At 40.3% G+C, this 13,153-nt stretch overlaps 1 protein-coding gene across 6 annotated transcripts; it reads right to left on the reverse strand.

Moving 5' to 3' along the window:
* Positions 1-2,583: 2,583 nt before the first annotated feature.
* Morf4l2 (mortality factor 4 like 2) lies at positions 2,584-12,779 on the reverse strand. Of its 6 annotated transcripts, none has more exons than XM_075956639.1 (4): positions 12,668-12,779; positions 9,796-9,885; positions 5,255-5,355; positions 2,584-4,127 (listed from the first exon to the last, which is right to left on the reverse strand). In XM_075956639.1, exon 4 carries the CDS (start codon positions 4,101-4,103, stop codon positions 3,237-3,239), a length of 867 nt encoding a protein of 288 aa, XP_075812754.1. In that variant the 5' UTR covers positions 4,104-4,127; positions 5,255-5,355; positions 9,796-9,885; positions 12,668-12,779; the 3' UTR covers positions 2,584-3,236. The 6 variants fall into 6 exon arrangements, with proteins under 6 accessions (XP_075812754.1, XP_075812751.1, XP_075812753.1 ...); XM_075956636.1 differs by having other exon boundaries at positions 5,255-5,329; positions 12,668-12,758; XM_075956638.1 differs by lacking the exon at positions 12,668-12,779 and adding an exon at positions 11,184-11,460.
* Positions 12,780-13,153: the final 374 nt, after the last annotated feature.

Raw genomic sequence — 13,153 nt, forward strand, 5'->3', positions numbered from 1 at the left:
TCCACATTGAAGCCCATCATTTAAAGGAAGTGAGGACAGGAACTCAAGCAGGACAGTAATCTGGAGGCAGGGGCTGATGCACAGGCCATGGAGGAGTGCTGCTTACTGGCTTGCTTAGGCTTCTTTCTTATAGAACCCAGGACCATCAGTTCCACAATGTACCGGGCCCTTCTCTGTCAATCACTAAGGAAATCCTCTACAGGCTTGTCCATAGCCAATCTATTTATAAAGGCATGTTCTCAACTGAGGGTCCCATCTCTCAAATGACTTTAGCTTATTTAGTTGACAAAAAACTAGTCAGTACAAAGGCCATCCTGGTCTACATGGCAAGTTTCAGATCAGCCAGGGCAACACAGAGAGATGCTGTCTCAAAAGAATTTATGTCTAGGATAAAGAAAAGCTACTTTTAAAAAATTACCCTGTATTTTTAAGCTTTACTTTCCTAGTCCACTATTACTCGTAGAAAAATAATTAAGGATACCAACTGCGTGGCCTTCATATGCTGTGGATATATAAACATGCTATTGATATTATGACCAGTCTCACAACTTCCTCCATGTCGCTTCACCATGAAGCTATTTAAATATTTATGTACTTAAATCTACCCATTTTGATGGACACTTTGCCAATAATCTTATATTCAGAAAGGGCATATCTGAGTCAAGATGATACAAACCTCTACTTTAGGGCAGCATCCTTTGGTTTCATTGATGAAATGTGAACCATTAATCCATTTAGAATGTACTCTATATAGTAAAATATAATGCAAAGAACTCCCTCCTCAAACCACTCCCAGAAATATTTTCTCAAAATGTTTCTTGATTCTATTATTCTTTCACTGATTCCTATGTCCCAACACATGAAATACATATATTCATTCACTTAAAATATTCTGTTCCTCTATTTTGGTGGCTAAAATACTTTTTTAATTAAGTGCCACTTTATACCAAATTTTGCTCTGCAAAAACTTTTTAAAATATTTATTTTGTTTTCTGTGTGTTTTGCATGCATGTATGATCCTCAGAACTGAAGTTATACATGGCTGTGTGCTACCATGTAGGTGCTGGGATCAAGCCCATGTCCTCTTCAAGGACAACAAGTGCTCTTACTGCTGAGCTGACTCTTTAGGCCTCTCCTTACTTTTCCCACTTGACATATTCTTTCCACTCCTTTTAAAACAATTAAAAAAGAGACCATGAGTTTGACAGCAAGCAAGGCAGGGTATATGGAAAGGATCAAAGGGAAGAAAATGGAAATATTATATAGTTCCAAAAATCTTAAAAGTAGCTTTTTAAAAATGGAAAGAGAGAAGCACCTCCCAAAGTCACAAAATAGGAGTCCTTTTTATATCAATCTCAGGGACAAAAACATTTAAATTATATGTATATTTTGATCTCACCTTTATTAAAATATGCATTCATAATTCTATGGGCATATGGTAAAGTAGTAATTATGGTTATTTCGTGTATGCTAGACAGCCCCATTGTACCTCACCACCTTCATCCATTTCTCTTTGCTCGTGTACCTGAGGCTTCCCAATATAGCCTACATATAAAAGGTCCTCCTTCTCTGGCTTCCAGTTTGGTAAAAGGGAGGAGCTATCTGTATACTGGGAAGATGCAGAAGTAAAATAGAGGTTAGTCATTTCTTAGTTTGGCATCTTTGTTTTCAGGATTCAGATGTACATCACAACTGCTGTCAGATGGCCCCTTCCCCCACAGCTGTATACCATTCCAGTAACGTTTGCCCCACACCCCATCCCCCCCTTTGCCTATTAGAACTCAAAACGTAGTTACATTTGAAAACAGTCTTTACAGAAATAATTAAGTGATGTTACCACACCAGGCCCTAATCCAATGACTGGGACCTTGTAAGAAATTTGGAAATAAATATACAGAGATGGTCGTGGACACTGCTTAAGAGCCAGCTGTCAGCATCATGATCCTTTGTGGTACAGAACTAAGAAATTTCTGTCCACCAGTCTATAGCATTGTTATGCTTGTCCAAACTGAACAATATACGCCATGACTCTGCCTCTCTGCCAATGAGAAAAAAGCTCCAGGACTCTGCCTGATCTCATAGGATTCAGGAGTCTTCCAATTTGCCCTTAATCACATTTTCCAAATTTCAACAAAAATCCTGTTAATACTTTTCCTGCTAAAAGTGTAAAAACAGCCATATGGGGAAAAAAACATGACCAGGAACTTTTCCTAGGACTTAGAAAAGCAATCTAGCCCAGAGAAGCCACACTGAGGGGAAGTGAACTGACAGGACATAACCCTATCTCCTACAGCAAGCATTTTGAAAAGATTTTCTCTTTTAATTATGTGTATGTGTGGGCCATGTCCATGCAATTACCTGAGATGGCCAGAAGGTACCAGATCCCCTGGGGCTGCTGCTACAGGTGGTCATGAACTGCTGGGAACCAAACCTGGGTCCTCTGAAAGAGCAGTACAGGCTGAGCCATCTCTCCAGTCCAAGTAAGGGACTTTTCTTCTGGGAGGCAAATTCTTCTGTGCCATCTAAATATTTAATGAGCCTGCATTTGTTAGACTCAGTAATACAAAAGGCACACCAGAAAAGTTTTTGCTTTGAAATTTAGAAACAAGTTTATTTAAGATCTGAAATACAATTCCTAAAATATCAACTTCTCAGAAAACGGTGGCTACACAATAATGCATTGCCTCTAGCATGTTAGAACGTGCATTAGACTCCAATACAAAACCAGAAAACAAATCACCATCCTTCAACAATTTGAGCAAAGATAGAATGAATGCCTAAGGAACAACAAAGATGGATTGCAGAGGATGGGCTGTTTACATCAAGCACAAAAAAAAAAAGAAGCACAAATGCATGGGTTTGCGGGTATATACATTAAGTTGAACCTTTGGCACTAGGAACCAGGGCATCTTATCACGTAGCATTAACACATATTAGAAAACTGTGTAGTGTCAAAGGGATAGGACCACCAGCATTCAAGCAATGTTGTCAACTAGGCAATAAAATGTTCTACTGAATTTCTTCTTTGTCTAATTACTGCATACACTGGTAGCAACTCTGAAATGAGGAAAGGAGCCGAGCACTCCTTTTATTTTCTGCTTACAACAGAACAGCAAACAAACTGAAACATAAGCCCTGTTTTACACTGACAGTTTTAAGGAACATCAATTATACAATGAAAGGACTAAACAGAAGTGTTTACAGATACCAGACAATAGTGAGCGGTCAGTAGACCTTCACAGGGCTTTGCGATGATACTCAGCAGAAGCCACTTTGTAATCACTGGCAGAAAAGAGAGAGGCAGAATTCTTTGCCAGATACTTAAGGAAATCATGCAAATAGCCCAACAGTAATGCAAGGCTTTTCTCATCAAGGGGCGTATAAGCCAACATTGCCCCAATTCTCACAAATAATCTCAGCAGGTGTGGTGCCCCATAGATCTGCGACATTGGCGCATCGGGGTGAGCCAGAAGGATTTCAGCATATTGAGGCCTCTCAAACTTGTAGAGCAGCTGAGTGCCTAGCATCACATTGAAGTACTCTTTTATCCCTCCCACCACCTCATTCACTGCATACTCCTTATTATCAACATTTCCCTGCGATCTCTTACAATTGGCATACTCCTCAAGAATGGCATCCACATTCTTTTTAGCAGGGAGCTGGAACAACTGCTTCTGCCGAGTAACCAAGTCCCAGTCCTCCACCAGCCATGGTTTTAATTCTTCAGGAATCTTCACTTTCACCTCCATTCTATTCTTAAATGCCTCCTCACTCTCCACAGTGGGGTCAGCCCGTGCCCTCTTCTTGCGTGGGGGCTGGGGCATTTCGCTGGTGCTGCCGCCATCGCCGTTACCAGGAGCTTTCTGCTTGTTCTTGCGTGTCTTCCGCACAGAACCAGAAGGGGGGTTCTCAGCAGAGCGACCGCCCCATCTTCCTGGGAGGGCTGGTTCAAGATTCTTTGGCTGGGAACCAGCTGACTTCTTTCCGGAGGCAGCTCCCCTCATCTTACTTCTCTGCATGTTGCCTCGAGTTGGCTTCTTAAAGTTGTCTTCTTCAGCAGATTGTTGTCCACGAGTTTGAGAAGTCTGCTTTCTGGAACTCATTCAACCCTGTTTTTATTCCAACCACTGTAATATATAAAGTATTTTATTTGGTTGTTTACTATGGTGACTTTGAGGCCCATCAGAACACAACACATGCCCAAATCTGTTTGCTATGGATTCCAGGTCCTATTTCTGGACCATTTATAAGTGCATTTCTATCTTCTCCTTTCTCTAATCCTTACTACCACCCACAACCCTTGCCTCACTCAACAACTCATGAGACATGCCCACAAAATCGTTTCTTGATGCTATTTAAAAGACAGGGACTTAATTTTAGAAAAAGATATTGTGACAAAACCATAGAAGGAAGTGGAGTTGAAATTCAAGACTGGAACAAGAATAAGAATTTCAAAGTATAAGGAAGAATGGCTTAATGGGTTGTAGGTAAAGTGAATTAACAGTAAAAATCTGTGTGTACAAGTCTAGGTATGCCTTAAGTAGTGTAATGGCAAAGAAACGACACACACCTCACACAGAGGAATACAATAATTGAAGGTTAGAGTCAAACTGGCTTCTGTAGCACTACGCCTGGGTAGCTAATTAAAAGCACAGATTTTTAAGGGTTAGTTTGACACCATCAGCAAACAAGATTAGCCCAGTGATCGTTACACAAAGAAAACAGCTCAGTAACTGCTTGCTGGAAGAGGAGAACCTCGGGTAGGTGTGAGCCACAACTTTCAGGTTTTGAGGATGGATGACCTTATTTGTACCATCATCAGATGAGATGTATGCACAAGTAAAGTGCTCAGAGGAGAAAGATGCTTGGTTTGGGACTTTTTATATTGGGGGTGTGCACTTGAACAGAGAAATGTTCACACTCAGGTAAGAGGCAAAGAAGTGGAGATTTAAGTAGCTGTTGTACAGCTGGTAGCATATACTATGAACCAGTGAACCATTTATTTCATTGAGAACAGAGGAATTTCATATAGAATTCTGGAAAACCTAAGGAAGGTATTAGGTATTAAAAAGGAATTATCAAGAAAGAGACCACAGATAAAATAAAATGGTGAGATCTTCATTGGAGAGGAAGAATGTGATTTTGGAAGCCAAAGTTAGGTTTCAAGAGAAAGAATGTTCAGTGAAAATGAGCTAAAAAATAAATCTCCTGCTATTCTTATAGCATGACTCATTAAACAATCCCCTGGACTTACACAATCTTCCTTCTTTCCCTTCCAAGGACTCCTAGTAATTTCCCAGATGGAATCTTAGAGATCTCCTAGGATGGTCTGGAAGGATGAAGTGAGAATACAACCTAAAAAGGAAAGTAGGTATCCGCAATGAAGATGAACTTTTGTGAAAACATTCAAGGAAAAAATTACAAATGTGTCTTACACATATGAAGGAAAATATTAAGATTTTTTGTTCTGCCAAACGGAGTTGGAAGAACTCAAACAAATGATACATGACAAACGATTCCTGGTCTGTTACAGGTGGCTATAAGTATGTCATGCTGTGGCTGAACAGCTTAGCACAGCACCTCACACAAACATTTCCACATGTGAATGTAGATACAAAGATTTCACTCAAGTGGCTGTACACATTTACATATTCAACAGGCAGACAGTAATATGAACTACATATTCATACTACTGAATAAAGGTTCATATACTGACACTTAAAACTCCATTGGTTAAATAGGTAAGAAGCACAGAAAGGGACCCTAAAATGGACAGATAGCACAGGAAGAACTCAGCCCAATTCTTATGACCAATGCGATCCCATTTGTTTTAAACAGGTGTAAATGTGTAAAACATGGCTGTTACATATTCATGGCAACCTCTGAGAATAGGATGACAGCCTATCATTAATTAAAGCCAGATTTAGCCAATCACGTGGGTAGGTATCGTGGAATTCCCGTGGGGGAAAATTCAGACTTAAAGACTGGCTTAGAAATGAAAGCCACAGGTGCTTAGAATATTAGGCAGTTCAAGGAAATACCATTTAATTCAAAAGACACGAAGGAAGCTCCATGCAGATAGTGAAAGGTGATACCAGCCCTTTAAGCATTGAAATTGGTGAATACAGAAGCTAACAGTATGGGAATGAAAATCATTATGCTAAGAGATAAAAAAATATGCCCTGTAAAAGTTTGGTGGTGATGGTAGCTAGAAATGCTATTTTCTTGTAAACTCTTATCCTCACAAAATGCTGCTGCTAGGTTTTTCTTTTCTTCTTTAAAATGTAGATTTGTGAGTAGGAGAGAATCTTGGAGAAAGAGTGAAATCCAAAAAAGCTCATCCTGGGGCTATTTAACTAAACTTAAAAAATAATATATAAAACAAAACACCCAGGAACCATTTTGGAAGCCACAGTGATCATCAGCACTTCTTTACCAATGAACTTGAGAATGATAGCTGAACGTATTAGATTGCTATTGATTATATTCTATTATCCATACATATTCATATGCTAAATGCAATGGCTTGACATTTCTATAGGAAAATTCATACAACATTCAGGCCAAGCTTATGTGGCCAGAGTAAATAAAGGCAGGATACATGCCAGACTCTACACTCCAGGGCTGGGATTAAAGTTCTACATCCAGTTCTATTTTCTATGCCCTGTACCTTTCCCACAAATTTACCACCACCCCATGAACTTTGTATGTCTCTTCCCTGCCCCTCAAACATTGCTACTAAATGTTGTTCAATTAGCTTACCTACCTTTTACTCCAGACTTCCTCTCCCTCATTTAAATAAAATTGAAAGTTCTAACAGTTAATCTTGGATCTTTTGCAGTAGCACACAGGTCTTAGACCAATACACCACTTCCCCACTAAATCCCTGCATACTAGCTCTAGAATAATCCAAACAATCTATTATTTTGTTTGCCCCTATTTGTGTAATGAAGTAGAGGTAAGCACATGTTATCTAATCTTGGATCTCATCCTCTAAAAAAAATCTTTTAAAGAAAATTATGTCCCCATGTTAAGGTTATAATATGCACCTTAGGCTATGTTCAAACATTTTTTTCTTATATTTCTTCTAACACTCCAAGCTGCTTTATTTAGTGGACCAAGGTGCAACATATCTAAGGTGTTTTACCTAGTGCTAAATTGTTTTCCCTTAAAAAACTGTATGAATTTATAAACCTAACTGAGTAAAAATGACCAGTTACACACTACATCCTCTGGTAAACACTAGAAAATCTTTTTATTTTTGCCCTGCATGTAAGGCAAGTCTTCTACTGCTGAGTTATATTCCCGAGCCTTAACACCTTTAATTCAGGGCCTCCCACATCTTAGGCACTCAACTGCTAAGGCAACTAGATCCCAAGCTGCGAACATTATTTGCTTTTTCATTTGAAATGGTCAAGCCATCTTTTCTTATTTCACTGGTCAGACCTCTTTTTCTCACATGGGCATTTTTATTTCCTTTTCTTCTAGGGTGCTTCTTGTTTCACACTGATCATACCACCAGTTTTTTTTTGTTAAGATCCCGGTTGGTTTTTCCTTTGCAACCTTTGGCTTTGTTATGCTCAGGGGAAATGATGCTAAACAAATTTTGTAAATTAGTGCCTCTATTATTTCTTTGTATGTTTTTAGGTTCTCCCAAATTTACAGAAATATTTTCTCAATGTTCATTACTGATGAGCCCATTCTTTCCTCAATGAGAAATGCTATTCTATAAATATAGGTATTCATAAGTTTAAGTGACTTGACTTTTAAGGGGCTCTCTTCCCAAGCTCAGGCTAGCCTGAAATTTGCATCAAACCTCCTGCTTTTGCTTTCCAGCCACTGAAATTACAGGCCCAAGCTGCCACACCCATTTGTAGACCCTATCAGTGATAATTCTGGTTGTGCTCATAACAGTATAATGGTTCAATTATTATGGTTTAAGGGCATAAATGTTGCTCTAGAATATTATCTGTAAATGGATATAAACGGTAGCTTATGTGTTATTATTTTAGCAGCAAAATACTGGGGATAACCTTACAGTGATTTGAGGAAAGGTGATACATTTGTAATGTGGAATATCATGTCAGATAAAGGAATGTCACTGTGAAAGAAACACCATGAAAGAAGTTAGACACGAGATCTATGAATGGAAAAAAAGACACTCAACGACTATTTGTTAAACAAACATAGGTAATTAACAGTATCTATATTGAAACCAAAGTCTGTACTTAATAAAAACCATAAAATATTCTTGTGCACATCTGTACACTTTAGATTGTAATTAGGTAATCTAGAAGGAAATGAAGAAAGCTGGTAAGTAATTGACTGTAGAGAGAAGGGTTAGTGAGAAAAAACACACACACACACCCCAAAACCCTGAGCCATACACATTATTCATGACTTTGTGATGTGCTCATCCATGGATTTTACATATATTTTCATTTCATTACCACTGCACACTGTGTGCTTCATAGGCACACTACTCAGATGGTTCCCAAAGGCCCAAGTCAAGAGCCTTTTCCTCTGCGAGGTTTCCCTATTTCCGAGCTCTCTGGCCCTTGCTTTGTCAGTCCCTATTGATCCACTTTCAGCCCCCAATCATTCTCTAAATTGCTCTCTTCTACCAGGGAAGCGCTCTCCGCAGAAACCTAGCTTTTACAAAGGAGAAAAATTAAGAGAATTATATAACTCCTTTAAAAATGTTGCTGTGAATAGACTGGGACACACCCCTTCCTTTCACTGCTTCATGCAATCCGACTCCAAATGCAGTTATCAATCCCGACAATTCACTGGCAGAAACCTTTAGTTAACTGTACATGTGGGGACCACATCGTTTACACCATTTTTCCCATCTCTTGGTCTCTGTGTAAAATCAGGCATATATAAATCTTCTCATTTGGATTATGAAACATTTCTTATGCTTAAAACCATTTTTTTTGAGAAAGGGTCTCATCTCAAGTGCTCCAGATTAGACTCAAACCCACTATAAAGCTGAGGGTAACTCTGAGCCTCTGAAATTCCTGCCTCCACCCCCCAAATATTTGATTGCAGGCATGTGCTCCCACAGTTGGCTTGTGCACAGCTGGGGAATCAAACGTGGAACTTCATGTATGCTAGGGAAGTACTCATTCCCAACCCAACAGATCATTTTCAGTCTGAACAAAAGAGGAAAATGATATTAAAGAAAATGGTTAGCTGATGGTAGCTAAAATTATAGTTCTGGAAATTTTCTCAAAAGTAATTGTACTTAAAACTTTGATCAGATAAAGCCAGAAGTCTTAATTTCAGAATTCAGCTCTAGTAGTAAATTGCTGCTTCTGGAAAATGAGAGAAACAAAAAATATTAATTAAAAAAATTCCATGAAAATTATATTCATGATTTCACAAAAATGTGTTCTTGTGTTTGTGTATAAAATGTTTCATGACTACTAAAGCTAGAAGTATTATTCCATCAAATACTTGTATGAGGACATTCTGGAACAAAGGAAGTTTCTTGTTCACAATTACACAGTAAGTGGCAGCGCCGGTAATCAAATCCATCAAGCCCTCATTTGCTCTTGAGAAAAAATATTCCATTATTTGAATCTGTGAAACCATTACATAGCACTAATTTTCAGATTTTTTTTTTGAGATGACGATTACATGGCCCATATCTAATGCGTATCCTCACCCTTTCAGAATTTAGAGCACTTTCTCAGATGGGAGCTTATTAATCTTCAAAATATTCCTAGCCATTTAGGAAGGTTATGTGATATGATCTTGTTTGTGAACTGAGGCCAGAAGGAAAGCACTTACCCTGTATTCTGCAAACAGGAATGGTTCTGCAACCAGGGTCAGATCTCCTGATCCTTATTGTGTAGCAAACTTAGCTTTTCTGATGATGACCTAGAAGGTCAAACAAAGAGATGGAAAAGGACAGAAAAGATGTGAGACGGTGATTTTCTTTTCCATCCGTCACTGCAATTTTATCTCACACAAAGGACATCAAAGCTGATAAATGCGCAATTTTTATTTTCCTGTGGTTATATTTTCAAATGTACTTTATTGTTTATCAATTTTTGAAAAAAAATTAATAATTTCTCTTAAGGATAATATGAAATAAATAAAACTGTAACGGAACACCATTACAAATGGATGCGAATCCATCATCCAGCTTCAACAATTACCAACTGAAGGCCATCTTGTTTCATCTGTAACCCCACCCACTGCCCCCCCCCCGTTTTTTCAGCTACCGAAAAAATGACTTAAGAATTATGAAAAATTTCAAATATATACCAGGGGGAAAAGACAAATACAGGAAACCCCATCTGCCCACCCCTCAGCTTAAAAACGATTATTAATCGAAGATCCCAGTTATACCCCTCCCATCTCTCTCCACCGCTGAAATTATTCTGAAGCAAATCCTAGTCATCCACGTATTCTGAAGCCATTTTCAGACATTATTTAATCTTTACGCAAATATATACAAATATACATAGATTTCCACAAAATAAAGCAATCTGAAAACATAACCACACTGCTACCAGAAACGTCTAAAAAAATCTGACACCCGATTTCATTAAAGAATATTAATTCCGCATTTAAAAATTCCCGATGAGTCTTAAAGAAAATTTTACAATCGGCGTGCTCGATCAGGTTTCAAACAAGGCCTACTCATCGCATGTGCTTCATACCTAGCTTGTTCTCATTCTCCTTCCCCTACCTTTCTCTCCCGCCGCTCGCTCGCGCGCGCTCTCTCTCTCTCTCTTTTTTTTTTTGGTTTAATGTGGGAAAATTCCAACCCCCAGCTATTTTGAAGCGATTCTCGGCTAGCAAATTTTATCCATAAAATAATTTCTTCTAAAAAAAAAAGGATGCGACGCAAACGATAGCGAATCTGCGTAATTTATAATTTTCTTCGGCTGAGCAAATATCTATCTTTAATAACAACTGCTAATATCTTTCGAGAGACAGGCTTCACAATTAATGCCGAACATGCACTATTTTGCGGCTGAGATGGATACTATTATCGCCGTTTCACAAACATGGAAACCGAGACACAGGAGCCTTGCCCGAGTTGGGCGTTGGCGAGCAGGAATACGAATCCAGCTTTGCCTGAATGTGAAGCCGCTAGCTAATCCTGTCCAAAGACGCGGAGAAAAGAGGAAATCATCGACCCTTCCTCCCCACCCCCACCCCGAAACCTGAAGCGAGAATCCAGTTCTTTCCAGCAGCCGACGTGTGTTCACCGCTGCTGCTCCAACCGCCATAGTAAAGCCAGGTTTCTCTGGCAACTGATATCCATAGGCAGACACGTCACCCTGGGGGGCGGGCTTAGCCTTTCAGCCAATCACAGTCGTCTTGTCTCCGGTTTAGAATGTTCCATAACCAAATGATTGGCCCGCCACCCCCACGTCAGCAGTGACGCTCCGCCGCAGTAAAGGCGGGTGCTAGCAACCTGCTTCTTCATGGTTCGGGCCGAAATCAAACCAATTACCGTCCTTCTTCAGGGCCGATTCCAGCCAATGACAGTCGCCCTTTTAGGCTCTTAGCCCGCCCTCCCAGTGCGCTGCAGCCGTTGGGTCAGAAGTCTATAGGGCAGCGTGTTCACGTGGCCTGTTTTCACGACCCAGAGTTCCCCTGACCGTGGGTTTTTTTTTTCCCCCACCTCCTTTCCCTCGCTCTCTCCTTTTCTCCTGCAGGGAGGCATTATGGGTTTGTGTGTCCGTTCCCCTCCCCCGCCCCCGCACCACTGGGAAAGGAAGTGTCTACGTGGCTTGCGGAAATAGGATAGGCGGAAATGAGCTAAGGTTCCCGCGAGTGGGAAGAGCGAGGTCAAAGCGAGGGCCACGCCCCCGAGCCTGTTGCGCAACTCTCGGAACAGGAGAAAAAAAAAGGAATAATGAAGGTTTTGATGTGTGTGTGTGTGTATGTGTGTGTGAGGGTGGTGAGTGCCACAGGCGGATGGCGTGAGAACCTGGGTGTAGGTGCACGGGCACACTCGCGTGGCCGTGGACTGTGGGTGTGGGCGCCTACCAGCCCTCGTGGCGCCGGAGGTGGTGGGTGTGCGCAGGCGTGCACGCCGTGCGGTGGCGGGAGGGGCCCGATTGTGTGTTGTAGGTGAGATGCTTTATATTGGTGGATTTCTGCTTTTTTATATTGGCAAACTGCATTAATGGAAAGGAAGATAATTAAGACTAAGTACTAGTAACATAAGTAAAGGGCTTTTGTTAGAAAAGGCCTGCGATTTCATTTAAGTTATTTACTCCCCTCCCCCTCCCTTTTTTTTTTCTTGAGACCCGGTCTCAATATGGGTCTTGGCTGGCCTGAAATTCGAGACCCACCAGTCTCTTTTTCTTCCTCTCGAGTACCTGGGATTAAAAGCATGCGCCATTCCACCCAATCTGATTTAATTTTAGACCATATAGATGCCCTTTATTCCCACGTTTTAGTACACCAAAATGAACCCCTCTGGTTAAGATACAACACTATATTAGCTACTTAAAACGGCGCGTCTTTAAAATTTTCAAGTATACTCCCCTTCTCGCCATCACCGAGACCTCCCCTTTGCAGCTCACGCATTTTACTGCATAATCGGCAGAAATAATTTGCAACGCGAACATACGGAATTAAATTCCCCTCTGATAGAGCCACCTCCAAATTTTTGCGGGCTCTAAGCTTCACCTACCTTTTGTCCTAGTCTCCAAGCATCGTGATCCTCAGGCAAATAGGCTTTCGGTCAGTTTTCCAGAAAGTTCACTGGGTGAGGTTTATATCTCTTGAATCTGCCACTAGATGTCACCAAATTCCAGCAAAGGATTTGCTGTTTGGTTCCCAGGGATGGTGAGATTTATTTCTTTTTGCCCCACCCACTTCTTATTTGATGAATTCAATAACCTCTGGTTTCACATATATCATAAATCCCCAAAGAAGAATGAAATCACTAGGCAGGGAATTATATATCCAGATATTTTTGTTATTTCCTTTCCTTACAAAGAAAAAAGTCATCTGTTCTTCCAGATTTTCCTTCTCCCTTGTATTTTTTTTTAACTCAGAGTTGATAGGAGCCTAAACACTGGTGCTAAAGTCCTCTGTGGGCTTTGGTGGTGCATCTGTAATAACAACCCTCAGGAGGTAGAAGGACCCCAAGTTGAAAACCAGTTTAGATTATATG

This window comes from Microtus pennsylvanicus, chromosome X (genome assembly GCF_037038515.1).
Source record: "Microtus pennsylvanicus isolate mMicPen1 chromosome X, mMicPen1.hap1, whole genome shotgun sequence".
Classification (NCBI taxonomy): domain Eukaryota; kingdom Metazoa; phylum Chordata; class Mammalia; order Rodentia; family Cricetidae; genus Microtus; species Microtus pennsylvanicus.